At 37.7% G+C, this 18,220-nt stretch overlaps 1 protein-coding gene across 2 annotated transcripts in view; it reads left to right on the forward strand.

Annotated features, from left to right (window-relative positions):
* Window positions 1-2,056: 2,056 nt before the first annotated feature.
* The window catches only part of VSIG1 (V-set and immunoglobulin domain containing 1), a 34,957-nt gene continuing 18,793 nt past the window's right edge, over window positions 2,057-18,220 (forward strand). The window contains exons 1-3 of one of the 2 annotated variants that reach the window (XM_036840246.1): window positions 2,057-2,206; window positions 16,257-16,417; window positions 17,718-17,825. In XM_036840246.1, the coding sequence (XP_036696141.1) occupies window positions 2,158-2,206; window positions 16,257-16,417; window positions 17,718-17,825 (318 nt within the window). In that variant the 5' untranslated portion in view covers window positions 2,057-2,157. The remainder of the gene's footprint in view (window positions 2,207-16,256; window positions 16,418-17,717; window positions 17,826-18,220) is intronic. The other variant, XM_036840247.1, reaches the window with a different exon arrangement.

An 18,220-nucleotide genomic window follows, 5' to 3' on the forward strand; every position in this document is an offset into this window, starting at 1 on the left:
GTGTTTCTTGGAGGAATAGGATTGGAAAGAAAACAGTAATTTTGCTGCACAGGATCCTGGGGGAGTAAGAGTCTCCCTTAGGGAAGCCTAGGTACACAAGGGGCCAGTGGACCATGAGGGTGGGGGGCAGAAGGGAAGGTGGGTGACAAAGACATGTAATAGTTATTTGGGAAAAAAACGTTGCCTTGTGCTTAACCTGTGTCTTGGGAAAAGGAAAGGAATGTTCTTTCTCTGCCACCTGCTACTCCTTCTCCTCCCCTAACCTACATTGCCCAGCACCCAGGATTCAAGCCAATGCTAGACTATGCTCTGCGTAGGTTTGGGAATGAGACTTCATTTATAGCCTTGCTTTAGCAGGAATGTGTACTCTTGGGTCCAAACAATGGGCTTACCAATACATTTTGGGACATATCCTTTCTTAAGTTGGGAACTACCTGTATAAGACCTGGTCCCTGCCCTGGAGGGGCTCACAGCCAGTGGATTTAGGAGAGACCCCATTAATAAACAGGAGACTACTGAAGAGTAATCAGGTGCCAACTGTAGGGTATTGGATCTAAGTACAATACAGATTTATCCAAGAGGGAGCCCAGAGAGGGGTGGTTTGTGGGCTCTTCAAATTTTTCACATAGGACAGCATGACTGATCTGCGCTAAGAATATGCTTAGATAGCAAAAGGAGGGAGGAGAAAGTTCTAAGTAGTGATGGAATTCACCTGAAGCCAAAGTTTGGCATCAGACATGAACATGGACAGAGAAGGCTTCGAGAGGGTATCATACCTGATGAGAGCAAAATGGCTTTCTGAGGAGCAGTGAGAAATTGGCTTGGCTGAGATGAGATGGTGTCAAATATTTCCTGTGAATTAAAGTTCATAAAACACCTCACTGCAACTTGCACATATTTCATGTGACTGAACACTTTGAGGCAATAACCTTTGACAGCATTTTTCAGGTGGATGATTTAACATGACTTAAGTTCAGATGAGGTGAGGACCAGATCCTGGAAGGCTGGGAATCCAGAATAAGGACTTTGGACTTGATGAAAGAGTCCATAATGGTGTCATTGAAGATGCGTGGTCAAGATTGGAACATTGGCACGTGGCTGGTACACAGAGTGAAGGGGGAAGGAGTCAGGGAGGCCATTTAGGAAGCTGCTACAGTAGGCTAGAGGTGAGGAGCTGCGTGCCTGGACCAGGATGGAAGCAGCAGACTGGAGAAGGGACAGATCTGAGAACTATTGTAGAGACAGAAACACCAGCATTTAGAGATTGCAGGTGAAGAGCCAGAGGAGGCCCTTATGTATCTCAGGGTAACGTAAGCATGAGAGCAACTTTGTTAGAAGTTCATGTTCAGTTGAAGGCCTCTCATCTCTGCAGCCTGCCATTCCTTTCTAGTGAGCCCCCTTTCCAAGATAACTCTGTAGCACCTATTCAGTATTTTAATTCTGCAAAAATTCAGACTCATCCAGTGGAAGTCTTAAAGCATTTATTCATTCACCTGATTTTGCAAAATTAGGTGGATGAATAAATGCTGTCGGGTTTCTAACTTGGAAGACAAAAGCATGCAATTCATCCTACTGCTAGGGCTTCACAAAAGTGTGACATGTCCAGAGTTTGTTCACATAGAAATGAATGCTTTCTTGCTTCATGTCCGCTGTGCCCTTTCTGTGAACCCTGTCTCCTGAGAAAATCTTAGAGCGCCAATTTGCTAACTTAATTTGTAAAAGGTTAGTGAATCAATGCCCTGAGACTTTTATAGAAGTATTTGAAATTAATTAGCCTTGTCAACTTTTATTTATATAGGCTCTCTTCCAAAAGGAGCTCTCTTTTCCCCCCAAGTATAACTTTTCAATAAGATTGATTTTAAGCAATAAAACTTAGAGGATCTGTGTAAGATTGAAGAATTTAAATACGTGGGTTTATTATTAACACAGTAGCAAATATGCCAAGGAAACACGCCCCATGAAAAGTGTTTCAAAGAAAGACACATCTGCTCTGAGAAAGGTTTGTACCCAATAAGTAAGCCCGAAGAGGCTTGTTTGCTTGGTGATGCCGGCAGATAAGCCTGGCAAACCTCGGTGTGACTGAAGAAGCCAGGTTGAGACTCAGCCTAGCCCAGGCGAGCTACTGGACCCTGGCTGTGCTCAGCGAACCTTGGCACGATGGTGTTCACATATTGGAAGGTCTTTCTGATCCTAAACTGCCTTGCAGGTAAGGAAAGGATCTCCAACCGACCAAAGATCATTGGGAATGGAGTTTCTTTTTAAACTGAAATTGCCAATTTTTACATAGACTATTCCCCTCCTGTGCTTAAAAGGAACTATGATTAGTATGCTGAGTAAAATAATTTTTGGAAATCTTGCTTAGCAAATATGTGCCATGCCGATATTTTGGGGGTCCAGCCTGTAAATAGAATTGTTTTATGTAGTTTCTGAATTAGGATTTTTTTCACAGAAAAATCACAGTATCTTCCTTTTTTTCGTTTGAAAGTTGAACAGATGAATTTACTCAGAAGCTGAAGTTGTGCCAAGGATACATTTTTCTCTGTTTTACTTGAGCATTTCCTTCAAACTCATTTTGATTGACTTGCTAAGCCTGGCTGGGGGTGCCTACCATGCTTTACTATCTAACATTTCTTAAGAGTTGTCCTTTTCCAAGCATAAGACTGTATTTAGGAAAATATGTGAGTGATTTATCATTGTGCACAGTATGGGTGTTTTTAGGGGTTTGAGCAGAACAAAATTATTTTTAGAGTCAAAATCCTAATGTTGGTAGACCCAGGAGAGAGCACTAATTCAGAAAAACCCCTTGGCTAGTTTTTTCAAATACCGGATACATTTTGAATCTGTTCTTATGATAAATTAGGTCCATGGTAGATAAAACAAGATTGTTTATCCAAGAAATGATATTTTTAAGCCATCAGTAATATTAGGCAGTTATTAGAATGAGGTTTACTAAGCATATTTAATGACATAAGAAAATGCTCAGGATAAAATATTGAGTGAAAAAGCAGGATATACCCACAGGATATGCCTAGAATAAATTACTAGAAGGTTATATACCAAACTGCTCATGGTGATTGCCTCCGGCTGTTGGAATTAGAGATTTTTTTTTTATCTTATTCTCTGCCTTTTTCATATTTTCCACGGTTTCTACAAAGAATATTACACTATTTTTATAATCAGAAAAAAGTGTTACTTTTCAAAACTATATGGTATTTAGTAATAGTTCTCTAACTGTTCGTTACTGTTTAAACAAACATGTTCTGTGGAGTCACCAGAAGGCAATACTGCATTTATCCAGTGATCTAACCAGGACTTAGAGCTGGAAAAAGCCGCCTTTCTCAATTTCCATCCTGGTGGGAACATATGTTACTATTTTCCCTTTCCCCCAGGGATATTCATTTTAAACCTTAACTTTAGACAGTGAAAGTCTTTGTCCCTTTTAAAGAGCTTCCAGTCATTAGCTAATTGGGTCGCCCCTGGGCCTTCTGCACTAGCCCTCTAAAAATCACACCTGTAGTTAACACCTACTTCCCTATGTGACGCCTTTCTCTGGCCTATACTAGATGCCAGTTGCCAGTTTCAGGACAGTTGCAAGAGTGGTTTTTCACTATAACAAACATATATATATATATATATATATATATATAATTTTTACTGATTATAAATGTAACGTATGGTCTTTGTAGAGAGGTTGGAAATACGGAAATGTATAAATAAGAAAATAAAAGTCACCAGAAATCTTACCAGAGATTTGGGTGAATTTCTTATTGTTTTCCTTTGCAAGTGTATATATTACATTACAAAATTGGGTTTATACCTTGTATACATTTTTTTTATTGTTTAAAACTTACTTAGATGATGTCAGGATCTTACTTGATTATGACTTTTGGAACAAAGCCCAATCAGAGTGACCAATAAATACTTCAGAGCCTTTGTTTTAAAATTACTGTATAACTGGTTTTGTTGGTGTATAGTGTACATATACAATTTAGCTGGCCCAAAGCAAAATGTGGTAGTGTCAGTCTAGTAGATAGAATGGAAATATGGTACAATATATTGTTGTTTGCTTACATAAGTATGGAAGTCAGAGAAAGAAAGAGTTCAGTAATCTATGCCTGGCATTAGTAGTGTCCATCAGTTGATCCAGAAATGGCTGTGAGGTAACTGGTAATGTTTCCATCCATGTGTAATTTGATGTCCTACCTGGACTTGTTTCCTGGTCAGGAAGAATGCCACATTTTTGGTGTCAAGCATGGTGCTTGGCACATAGTGGGCACACAGGAAAGGTTTACTGAAAGAATTAACTACCTTCCGAAATCTTGCCATTTGTGACATGGATGGACCTTAAGGGCATTATGCAAAGTGAAATAAGTCAGAGAAAGACAAACACTGTATGATCTCACGCATATGTAGAATCTAAAAACAAAAACAAAAAAACAAAAAACTGAATTCATAGAAACAGAGAGTATAGCAGTGGTTACCAGGGGTGATGGGTGTGCAGTAATAGGGAGATGTTGGTCGAAGGGTACAAACTTCCGGTTAGAAGATGAATAAGTTCTGGGGATCTAATGTACAGCATGGTGACTATAATTGACAATACTGTATTATATGATTGAAAGTTTTTAAGAGGGTAGATCTTAAATATTGTCACCACAAAAAAGAAAACATAATTATGTGATGTGATGGAAGTGTTAGTTAACGCTATGGTAGTAATCATTTTGAAATATATATCAAATCAACACTTTGTACAGCTTAAATTTACATGATGTTATATGTAAATCATATTTGAATAAAGGTGGAAAAATAAAAGAGTGGATTACCTCCTCAAACCCCAAACATCCAGAAATGATTTTCACTTACATATATAAAATGAATTTTTTGTACAGCTAAGCATGACAGATTTTATTTTAATGAAAACTTTTCGGCTGACTTCTAAGGAAGTTAGGTTAAATTCCACTTCAGGAAAATAATGTTAATCAAAAATGTCTTCTGCGAAAATTCAAGCATATCATTTTAGATGCTTGTAATATATATTAGTCACCTGTTGGAAAGATATGTTAATGTTGTTTCCATTCTCGGGTGGTACGTGCTATGCATTTTAATGCAGTAATATATTTGAACTTTGGTTTTGCAGTCAGATCCATAAAGTTAGTGATCATTTGGTTATATTATTCCCTAACTCAAAAAGGAAGCAATTTTACATGAAGTTGCTGGAAATTAAATCACTTCAAATGCATCAGGTCAAATATGGCTATTTGGTATATTAGGAGAATAATAATCCCCCTACAAGCAAAGCGCCTTCCACATTGTAGGTATTAAATAGATGAATGAACAATCATTACCAAAACATGAGGCATTTAAAATCTTTCTAGAGTGTTGATTAACTCAAGTGTATACAACTTGGATTATTTTCCTTTAATAGTATGCACTGATATTTAAAAGCAGTCACACATATTTCAACCACGTATATGTTTTTTTGGGGGGGGGTGTTTTTTTTTAATTCAGTCAGGTCAGTGAGTGAAATTGCAATTCTGAGTTTTGTTTAAATCAGGTACTAATCTTTATTTTGCTGTTTATTCACAGTCTTGTCAATGTGGAGATTTTTTCTGACTTTTTCAATTTTTAAATAATTTCTCAATTTAGACTAAATGAATCCAAAGGAAGGGAACATTTTTTTTCCTGACACACACAGAATCACTTTCAGTTTAAGACTAAATTTGTACTGTTCACTATCCACATGTGGCTATTTAAATATAAATGAATTCAAATTAAATAAAATAAGAAATTCTGTTCTTCAGTCACACGAGCCACATTTCAGGTGCTCCATAACTCCATGTGGGTAACGGCTGCTGAATTGGACAGCACAGCTGTAGAACATCATCACAGAAAGTTCTATTGGACAGTGCTGGGCTAGACAGTGGTCTCAGAGGTTTAAGTAGTGTGCACTAATTGAATGATGTGACATTTTTTTGAAGTTCATCTGGAAATATATAACTCAGCTCTGAAGTGTATTGTCATTATATTAGAGATGGACAGTTTCTGAAAACTGTCTTTTCTTCAGAATTTAAGGATTGATTATGGTGCTGAGTATTGGGAATCAGGGCAATAAAAATGGCCTGGAAATATTGCCTTGCCAATTGTTACCTATTTACAGAACAATGTGTCGTATTCTTAAAAATATATTGTCTCACAGTAGATTTGGAGGTTACCATACTTATTCTGAGGTGATATTGTTGAGCTTTTACAGATCTCAATTTACATATTTATATGTTTTCTATTAAAAATATGTTGAAAATCCCAAATCCTTGATTTTCATTTGCCTCCATTCTGGTCTGTACTATAAATGGTTCCTCATGCGTTGACATGGCAGGCAGAGATTGTGTCTGTCTTGTTCATTAGTATTTCCCCAGTGTTAGCACTGTTTGTGGCAGAAAATAGGTGCTCAACAGGTATTAGCTGATAGGCATCAAGGCTTCTTCCATGGCTTACCTTGTGCAAGAATTGTCTTTACTCTGCCTTCAGACACTTTTGTCGAGGGTAGCCCTTAAAGGTTCTTTTGGTTTGTTTTTTGTTTTTGTTCTTTTTTTGCCTTACCTATCATAAATTATTACCATTAGCCAATCCCATAATAGATACTGGGACATAAACTAGAGGACAAAAATGATGGCCAAATAATATCTTCAAAATCCCTTTTTTAGGGGAAAGTTTATGGGAACTTTAACAGCCACCAAATCCCCATTCTATCCCTTTAATTTTGGATGCTTTAAAGACATCTGGAAGTCACTATTTGGGCATAGCCAGAGATAGATGTGGCTAACTTCCAGGAGAAATGAGATGGGCTTCTGAGGGCAGGAAAGAGTCACTTAGCTTTCTCCAGTGAACTTTCCATCAAAAAAAGTAGCTGATTTCTGCAGGCCAATTTTGGTTTTGGGGTAGGCATTATGGGAACCAGGAACACATAGGGAGGAGAACACTGGGAAAGGGAAAACTGCATGGAGTTAGAAGGTGCTGCATTGGTGTATACCCTAAAACACTTCTCTCAATTCATCAAGACATTGGTTGCCATGTAAACAGCCAACTCTGACAGAGAAGCAGCTGGACCAGATGGTCTGGCTGTGACAAAGAACATGGCTATTGAATCCAGGAAACCAGGGGTAATCAGTACAATGGTTTGCTTTTTCTTTAACATTTTCAAAATGTTTGTTAATTCCCTGAGTTCCTTTTGCCTGACCACTGTCATTAAGAAAAAATAAAATCAAAGTCGTCTTTGGGAAGGGGGCCAGGAATTTGTCTTTCTGTACTATTTCCTCTGACCTTCCCACCATCTTTGTATCCTCATCCTGTCCCAACCTGTAAGGCAGCTAGCGTTCTCACTCTAGCCCCCCTGCAGCATAGAGAGCACCTCTTAAACTTGACCTTTTCTAATACCTGCCTGACAGTCTTATGTTCCATCCTGGAAAGCTTCTATACTCTGACTTCGCAATGGAGAATAACCAGTTATTACGATGAGCCAATGCCTCTATCGTGTTACCCAAAGTATTGTCCCCTATAACATCCCTTGGGAAAATGTTTACGTAGTACTAAGGATTTCAAGTACAGTGGTAGGCTGGATTTTGGGGTAGGGAGCTCTTTGGTATTCCTCCAAATCATATGGGCAGCAGATCCTTTTCTAAGGCCAATAGTTCTCTCAGGCCCCTTTTACAATCTTAAATCTTGAGGGAGATTTCTGGTTTGGACAAAATGACATAGATTTGTGTCTCCTTGCTTCTCCCTGCTAAGCACAAGTATAAACCCTTCCAGGAAATAATGCAAGAGACAGCCAAGGGAGAACTCTGAAAGATAGTAAGAAAAAAGCAAACTGGCTTGGATCCTGGGAACTACAGAGTGGCAGGGTATCTTATGCCTCTTTACCCAAAGGAGGAAGGGGCCCCAGTCCTGGCATTTCCTGATCCTAACATAGCAGCCCACAGGGAGACTGATTCTTACCCCAGACTGAATGGGAGTCCCTCTAACATCAGATGAGCTCAACACCACTGGCAAGGGGCAATCATCAGGAGACTCACCAACAATAGGAGACAAAAGAAGCAATCTCCTTCTTCACTGGGCCTGAGACTCCCTACTTTCACCTAGCGATACTGAGGAGGGAGGGTGGAACAGACAAGAGGGATGAAACCACAGAAAGTATCTGGTTCTAGAAGGCTCTTTGTCTCTCCTCCCCCACAGAGAGACACCAGGGCAGCTGGGGGTTCCAAAAGGAGTGTCCTGACATACCTATCTCCCACTGAGAGATACCCAGAAACCTGACCTAGGGAAATGCTTCCACGTGCTCAGGCAACAGGATCAGGGATAAATAGAAGCCCTGGTGACCCCAGATAACCAAACAGACCAAAACAACACCACAAAAATTAAACTGGCATTAGAAACATGCAAAAGTAGGCCAAGACCTGTGTGCAAAACATAAAACAAAATAAAAGTGACTGTCCGCTAAAATAAAAGATTTAAGTATGAGTTTTCTAACATAATAGACAAAATGTCTGTAGGTTTTGACAAATGTATAATCACATGTATCTACCATTATATTATTTTACAGAGTATTTTCACTGCCCTAAAAATCCTCTGTGCTCCACTTATTGATGTCTTCCTCTACACCAACCCCTGTCAACCACTCATCTTTTTACTGTCTGCATAGTTTTGCCTTTTCCACAATGTCATATAGTTGGAATCATACAGTGTGTAGCCTTTTCAGATTGGCTTCTTTCACTTAGGAATATGCATTTAAGGTTCCTCCATGTCTTTTCATGGCTTGATAGCTCATTTCTTTTTAGCACTGAATAATATTGTCAGTGTCTGGATGTACCACAGTTTATTAATCCATTCACCTACTGAAGGACATCTTGGTTGCTTCCAAGTTTTGGCAGTTATAAATAAAGCTGCTATAAACCTGTGTGCAGATTTTTGGGTAGACATAAGTCTTCAACTTCTCTGGTTAAATATCAAGGAACACAATTGCTGGATAGTATGGTAAGAGTATGTTTAATTTTGTAAGAACCCACCGAACTGTCTCAAAATGCCTGTACCATTTTACAGTCCCACCAGCAACAAATGTTGCTGGTTCTCCACATCCTCATCAGCATTCAGTGTGTCAGTGTTGTGAATTTTTTAAAAAAATTAAAAAAATTTTGGCTGCGCCATGCGGCATGTGGAATCTTAGTTCCCCAACCAGGGATCGAACTTGTGCCCCCTCCATTAGAAGCACGGAGTCTTAACCACTGGACCACCAGGGAAGTCCCCCAGTAGTGTTGTTTTAATTTGCATTTCCTTGATGACATAAAATGTGGAGCATCTTTTCATTTGCTCATTTGCCATCTATATAGCACCTTTGGTGAGATGTCTCTTTAAGGTCTTTGCCATTTTTTAATCTGGTTGTTTGCTTTCTTATTACTGAGTTTTAAGAGTTCTTTGTATATTTTGGATAATGGTCCTTTATTATCTATGTCTTCTGTAAATAGTTTCTCCTAGTCTGTGGCTTGTCTTTTCATTCTCTTGACAGTGTCTTTCACAGAGCAGTTTTAATTTTAATGAAATTCAGTTTATCAATTTTTTCTTTCATGGATCATGCTTTTGGTGTCATCATCAAACCCAAGGTCATCTAGATTTTTTCTTATGTTATGTTGTAGGAGTTTTATAGCTTTGCTTTTTACATTTAGATCTGTGATCCATTTTGAGATAATTTTTATGAAATGTGTAAGTTCTATGTCTAAATTCTTTTTTGTTTTTTTTTTTTGGCACATGGAAATCCAGTTGTTCCAGCACCATTTGTTGAGAAGATTTTCTTTCCTCCATTGTATTGCCTTTGCTCCTTTGTCAAAGATCAGTTGACTATACTTATGTGGGTCTACTTCTGATCTCTCTATTCTGTTCCATTGATCTATTCGTCTATTCTTTCACCAGTATTACACAGTCTTGATTACTATAGCTTTATAGGAAGTCTTTAAGTTGGTTAGTGTCAGTCCTCCAAACTTTGTTCTTCTCCTTCAGTATTTGTCTTGGTTATTCTGGGTCCATATAAACTTTGGAATAACTTTGTTGCTATCCACATAATAACTTGCTGGGATTTTAACTGGGATTACATTGAGTCTATAGATTAAGTTGGGAAGAACTGACATCTCAGAAATATTGAGTCTTCCTTAAACATGGAATATCTCTCCATTTATTAATTCTTGTCTGATTTCTTTCATCAGAATTTTTTAGTTTTCCTCATACAGATCTTGTACATACTTTGTTAGACTTACACTGAAGTATTTCATTTCTGGGGGTGCTAATGTAAATTGTATTGTGTTTTTTTAATCTTAATTTTATTATAATATAGTTGATTTACAAAGTTGTGTTAGTTTCAGGTGTACAGCAAAGTGATTCAGTTATACATATACATATATTCATTCTTTTTTAGATTCTTTTCCCATATAGTTTATCCCAGAATATTGAGTAGAGTCCCCTGTGCTATACAGTAGGTCTTTGTTGGTTATCTATCTTATATATAGTAGTGTGCGTATGTTCTTCCCAAGATCCTGATTTATCCCATTGTGTTTTTAATATCAAATTCCACTTCTTCATTGCTGGTTTATAGATAGGAAAGCGATAAAGTTTTGTACATTAACCTTGTATCCCAAAAATTTGCTATAATCATTTATTAGTTCCAGGAGATTTTTGTTGATTCTTTTGGATTTTCTACATAGGCAGTCATGTCATCTCTTGTTTCCTTCACAATCTGTATACCTTTTATTCCCTTTTTGTGTCTTATTGCATTAGCTAGGACTTCCAGTATGAGGTTGAAAAGGAGTGATGAAAGGGAATATCCTTGCCTTGTTCCTGACCTTAGTAGGAAAGCTTCTAGTTTTTCACCATTAAGTATGATGTTAGCTGTAGGGTTTTTGTAAATGTTCTTCATCAAGTTGAAGAAGTTCTCTGTTCCCAGTTTATTGAGAATTTTTATCATGAATGCATGTTGGATTTTGTCAAATGCTTTCTCTGAATAAATTGATATGATCATGTGATTTTTTTCTTTAGCCTATTGCTGTGATGAGTTACATTAATCAATTTTCAAGTGTTGAACCAGTCTTGCATACTTGGGGTAAATCACACTTGTTCTTGGTGTAGAATTCCTTTTATTCATTGTTGGATTTGATTTGCTAATATTTTGTTGAGGATTTTTGCATCTATGTTCATGAGAGATGTTGTCCTACAGTTTTCTTGTAATGTCTTTTTCTGGTTTTAGTATTAGGGTGATGTTGGCATCTTAGGATGAGTTAGGAAGCATTCCCTTTGTTCTGTTTTCTGAAAGAGATTGTAGAAAATTTGTACAGTTTCTTCCTTAAATATTTGGTAGAATTCACCAGTGAACCCATCTGAGCCTGGTGCTTTCTGTTTTGGAAAGTTATTAATTATTGATTCAATTTATTTAATAGCTATAGAATAGATATAGGCCTGTTCGGATTGTCTACTTTTTGTGTGAGTTTTGACAGATTGTGTCTTTCAAGGAATTGGTCCATTTCATCTAGGTTATCAAATTTGTGGGCATAGATTTGTTCCTAGTATTCCTTTATTATCCTTTTAATGTCCATGGTACCTGCAATGTGGTCCCTCTTTTATTAGTAATTTGTGTCCTATGTATTTTTTTCTTAGTTAGCCTGGCTAGAGCCTTAACAATTTTCTTTATCTTTTCGAATAACCAGTTTTGGTTTCATTGGTTTTCTCTATTGATTTCCTGTTTTCAATTTCATTGATTTCTCCTCTAATTTTCATTATTTCTTTTCTTTAAAAAATTAAAAAAAAAATTTTATGGAAGTATAGTTGATTTACAATATTGTATTAATTTCTGCTGTATAGCAAAGTGATTCAGTTTACATATATATATTCTTTTCCATTATGATTTATCACAGGATACTGAATATAGTTCTCTGTGCTATACAGTAGGACCTTATTGTTTATTACTCTTCTTTTTCTAGTTTCCTAAGGAACAAGCTTAGATGATTGATTTTAGAGCTTTCACATTCAGTGTTGTAAATTTCCCTCTAAGCACTGCTTTGGCTGCATACCACAAATTTTGGTAAGTTGTATTTTCATTTTCATCTAGTTAAAAATATTTTTAAATTTCTCCTGAGCTTTCTTCTTTGACCCATGTGTTATTTTGAAGTGTGTTGTTTAATCTTCATGTGTTTTGGGACTTTTCCGTAATTTTTTTGTTATTGATTTCTACTTTATTTTCATTGTGGCCTGAGAGCAGACACTGTGTGACTTCTTTTAAATTTGTTAAGGTTTGTTTTATGGCCCAGAATCTGGTCTATCTTGGTGAGTATTCATAGTGTTTTAAAAGTGCATCTCTTTGTATAGAACACTCTACCCCAAAACAGCAGAATGCACTTTTTTTTCCTCCAAGCACCCACAGAACACTTACCAAAATAGACCATAGGCATGGCCATATAACAGACCTCAACAACTTTAAAAAATTTTAAATTATACAGTCTGTTCTCTGAGCACAATGGAATCAAACTAGAAACCAAGAACAGAAAGACAACAGGAAAGTCTCTAAATACTTGAAAATTACACAACACACTTCTAAATAATCTGTGGATCAAAGAGAAAGTCTTAAAGGAAATTTTAAAAATATATATAGAACTGAATGAAAATGAAAATATAACATATAGACAAATGTAACATGCAGCTAAAGCAGTGCTGAGAGAGAAATTTATAACACTAAATGCTTACATTTGAAATGAAGAAAAGTCTCAAGTCAATAACTGAAGTTCCTACATCAAGGAACTAGAAAAAGAAGAACAAAATAAACCCAAACAAGCAGAAGGAAGGAAGTAATCAAGAGTTGAAATCAGTGGAATTTAAATAGGAAAACTATAGAGAAAATTAAATGAAATAAAAATCTGGTTCTTTGAAAAAAATTGATAAACCTCTAGCAAGACTGGTAAAAATAAAAAGATAAGACACAAATCATCAATATCAGAAGTGAAATATGGGATATCACTATATATCTTGCAGTCATTAAAAATATAAGAAGGAAAATATATATATATATAAGAAGGAAATACTATGAACAACTTTACATTCATATATTTGATGACTTCTTAGAAGAAATGGATCAATTCCTCAAAAACAACAAACTACTAAAACTCACCCAATATAAAATGTATAAGCTGAATATCCCTATAATCATTAAAGAGATTGAATTCGTAATTTAAAAACCTCCTGAAAAAGAAGTCGCCAGGCCTAGACTTTCACTGGATAATTCTACCAAATGTTTAAAAAATAATTAACAACAATTTTACACAATCTTTTCCAAAAAATAGAAGAGGAGGGAACATCTCAAACTCATTTTTGAGGCTCATATTAACCTGATACCAAAACCAGACAAAGACAGTACAAAAAAGAAAGCTACAGACCAATATCTCTCATGAACTTAAACTCAAAATCCCTCAAGAAAACACTAGCAAATTGAATCCCACGATGTTTAAAAGGAATTCTACCCAAGTGGGATTTATTTAAGGTATGCAAGGCTGGTTCAATATTCAAAAATCATTCAGTGTAATCTCTCATTTCAACAGACTAACTTAAAAAGAAAGAGCATATCAATTGATACAGAAAAAGTACCTGACAAAATCCAACACCCATTCATGAAAGAAAAAATACAAAAAAACAAAACAAAAAACCCAAAACCTCTTAGCATGTTAGGAATAGATGATGTGTTAGTTTCCAAAAGCTGCTGCAACAAATTGCCATAAACTGGCTGGCTTAAAACAGACAAATTTATTCTCTCACAGTTCTGGAGGCCAAAATTCCAAAGTCAAAGTGTTGGCAGAATTGATTCTGGAGAATCCATGCCATGCCTTTCTCCTAGCTGGCTGCTAGCAATTCTTGGTGTTCCTTGGCTTATATATGCATCACTCCAATTTCTGACTCCATCTTCACATGGCCTTTCCTTCTATGTATCTGTGTGCCAAATATCACTGTCCTTGCTCTTATAATGACAGCAGTCGTTGGGTTTAGGCCCCACCTTAAATCCAGGGTGATCTATGTCATCATTAATTACATTGCAAAGACCCTGTTTCCAAATAAGATCACATTCACAGGCACCAGGGATTAGCACTTGTTCGTATCCTTTTGGGGGCCCCAATTCAACCCATGGCAGAGGAATTCCCTTAACTTGATAAAGAACATCTACAAATATCCTACAGCTAACATTGTATTTAATGATGAAATACTGAATGCTTTTCCCCTAAGACTGGGAACAGGCAAGGATGTCTACTTTCTCAACTCTCTTATTCAATAAAATACTGGAAGTTATAGCTACTGTAATAAGGCAATAAAAATTAATTAAAGACATACAGTTAGGAAAGGAAGAAATAAAGTTCGCTCTACCCAACAAAAGACTGGCATCTAGGTTGTATAGAGAACTCTCAAAATTCAAAAGTAGAAAATTAAGCAATCAGAAAACAGGCAAAAGACATGAAAGACATTTTGCTGAGGAAGATATACAAATGGCAAATAATCACAGGAAAAGTTATTTAGCATCATTAATTTGCATTAGGGAAATGAAAATTAAAACCACAATAATATATTACTACGCACCTATTAGAATGGCTAAATTAGAAAATAGTGACAACACCAAATGCTGACGAGGATGTGGAGAGGCTGAACCACTCATACACTTTGGAAAACAGTGTGGCTGTTTTTTGCTTACCTTTAATAAAACTAAACATGTAACTACCATCTAACCCAGCAATTGCACTCTTGGGAATTTATCCCAGAGACATGGGAATTTATCCTCATACAAAAATCTGTACATGAATGTTTGTTGGAGTTTTATTCAATTGCTAAAAACTAGAAACAACCCAGATGTCCCTAAATGGGTAAATGGTTAAACAAATCGTGGTACATACATACCATTGAATGTTACTAAGAAATAAAAGGCAATGAACTACTGATACACACAACAACTTGGATGAATTTCTAGGTAATTACGCTGAGTGAAAAAAAGCTAACCAGCAAAAAGGTTACCATGCTTCCATTTATGTAACATTTATGAAATGACAAAATTTTAGAAATGGAAGACAGATTAGTGGTCGCCAATGCTTAGGATCAGGGATGGGGTACAGGAGGGAGGTGAGTGCGATTATGGAAGGGAAATATGAGGGATTTTTGTGGTGGTGGACTGTTCAGCATCTTGACTGTGGTTGTGGATACACAAACCTACACATGTGATAAAATTGTGTAGAATTAAATGCATACACACACAGGAGTACAAGTAAAACTGGAGAAACCTGAAATGAATAAAATCAGTGGACTGTATCAATACCAGTGTCCTGGTTGTGATATTATACAGTAGTTTTACAAAATAAGTTACCATGGGGGTGCTGAGTAAAGTGTACATGGGATCTCCATCTTATGTCTTAGAATTGCGTGTGAATCTACTATTATCCCAATAAAATTTTCAATTAAATATTGTTGAGGGCCCAAAAGACTTTTTGCTATGTAGGTCATTTCTATCTATATTTATTGTATTAGAAAGTAAAACTAAAAGAAATTTAAACACAAAAATACACAAGCATGCATTCCATTAGCCACTAGAGGAATATCATTACTTGTCATGTAACTGCTAGAACACTCCGTTGTACACTCATGAGAAGATGAGAGTGAAAAAAATAACAACTTAGTATTATTCTGAACATCATTTTGATCTTGTAGCCTCCCCAAAATGGTCTCAGGGCTAGGATGACCAACTCGTCCTAGTTTTACTGAGACTTTCCTGGTTTAAGCACTGAAAGTCCTGGCAAAACCAGTATAGCTTGCCCGAGACTCACCTGGTTTTAAAACTGAAAGTGCCATATCTACAGAACCTCATCAGCCCTGGGCAAACTGAATTGGTTTTTCTCCATACTCATGGACTTTTTGGGTCCTTGGACAACACTTTAAGAACCTCTTTGTCAGGCCATCCTTACACAGAAGAAATTCCCAGTTCAGTGTTATTACCTCACCATCACATAGGAGTTGAACATCTTCACATTGTAATTTGTTAGAAACTCCCCTACCCCATGCCAGTTGCTTGCTCGACTTTCCTATGTGGTTCATTCTACATTCTCCTTGCCTTGGATTCCTCAAATAAGATGTCATTGAAAGTGCTTTGTAATGAAAAAAATGTCATCAGAATGTGAGTGTGTACCATCGTTTTTTGATGATTATCTTTTCAGGTCCAGTTAGTGGAGTGCAAGTGACCATCCCAGACAATTTTGTGAATGTGACTGTTGGATCTGATGTCACTCTCATCTGCACCTACACCACCACTGTGGCCTCACTGGACAATCTTTCCATCCAGTGGACATTCTTCCATAAGGAGTCACAGCCAGTTTCTGTAAGGACTTCTTCCCCTTAAACTCCTCTCCTTTGGTAGTTCTGACACATAAACTGTTGGGGTCAGTGTGAGAAGAAGGAATGGTAAGCCAGTGGCAACAGGAGCAGAACCTCAGATACAAGGGGTTTGAAGATAGCTGTTTAGGGAAGATCATCATCTAAGTGACTTGGCTTTCGTCCTCTCCTCATATTCAGTTACAGCCTGTTATCTCAATTCTGCGTAGGTCAACATCAAGTATATCATGTATTCTAGAGTAGACAGGAAGGGTCTTTCTCACAGGTGAAATGAGCAGTAGTTCTGAAAGGGCTTCTCCCCTCCCCCAAATCTCTCCCTATTATTTCCAGAAAACCCCAGTGCAAATATATGTCTTAGTTGATCTGCAAATCTCTGTCAAACTTAATATCTGGGCTCTGCCTGTCAAGTGAGCTAGCTCATTGTGCCAGACTGAGTCCTGATGGAATGAGACTCTCCAGGTGGGTGGATAAGGGCAAAGTAGTAATGAACCTTGGGTAATAAAAGGCATCTGGAGGCTAGAGGATAAGGGACAGGAGGGGAGGCTAGGGTCTGGGGAAGAGGTTGCTGGAGGAGGGTGGGTGAAAGTCAAAGGAGGAGGATGATTCTACATGCAAGCTGCCTATTCCCAGTTTTTTTTCATCTGGCCTTAAGGATAATGCCTTCTTTAAATTAGTCCAGGGACTAAAATTGTATACTCAAAAGTATGTGTGTGTGTGTGTGCACGTGTACGCACGTGTACGCATGTGCATGCACTCATGCATGTGAGGGTGCAAGCATGTATGCCAACACATATCCCTTGAGGGAAAAAGTCTGTAGCTTTCATCAGATTTCCAAAAGGATGTATGATCCAAAACAAGGAGTTCAGAGAAGAGATAAATCAGTGTGGTTTGGATATAGTGGAGTTGGGCCTTGAAGGAAAGCGAGGGTTCTGATTATAGAAAGACAGAGGAAGAGGCGAGTTGAGCGGGATAGAGGAGGCCCAAGGGCAGAGGTGGAGAAGAAGGAGGGCCAGGGTCTCTTCAGCCATCACTGGTCTTTCGGGCTTTTGTCTTTACCAAAGGTCCTGAACATTTGTTTAGCAGGAAACATCGTTCAAGAGGAGACTATCAATGCCACCCTCTAGTCAAAGTTCAACAATTTTGCTCAGTACTGGTTACCTTAGACAAGTATCTGAATCACTCTATGCCTCTCTTCAAAATATGGTAGAATAGTAATATTCTTCTACATGGGCAGTATACCATGCAGCATTCAGTTCTCAGATCCACCCACTTCTAATCAAACACAGCACAGCCCATGCCTCGATAGTGAGGGTATGAAGGAAAAGGCAGTCAGTCAGTGTCTAAAAATGGTGTATGCAAGAGATGCTTGGGAAAGATGTAGTTGGACCTGTCAGGCAAGAACACCTGTACTGGACCCCTTCATTGTTTGGGGTCTCTAGGGCAATGGCACCGGCTTTTAGGAGTGGGATGGGAGGGTCTGAGTTTGGTAACAATTCAGATCAGCACAAGCCCCTGGCAAAGCTGGGACAGTCTTGAGTTTGCCTTCTCATGCCCATGTCTGGAATTCCTTTCAGCTTCCTCCAAAAGGCTTTGGGACCTGTGGCTGCCTTGAGCAGGGCAGTGGTCAACTCTTGCCATAAGTTCATCTTCTTTTTCTCCCCCAAGATCATTGTGTTAAAGGAGCAGTTGACTCCAAGACCTAGTATTTCTCAGTACCCAGGGGAGAATATCATCTCTTACTGACTATCCCCTCCATGGGGTTCCTTTGTGAATGGGGGCTACGGAAGTA

This window comes from Balaenoptera musculus, chromosome X (assembly GCF_009873245.2).
Source record: "Balaenoptera musculus isolate JJ_BM4_2016_0621 chromosome X, mBalMus1.pri.v3, whole genome shotgun sequence".
NCBI lineage: Eukaryota > Metazoa > Chordata > Mammalia > Artiodactyla > Balaenopteridae > Balaenoptera > Balaenoptera musculus.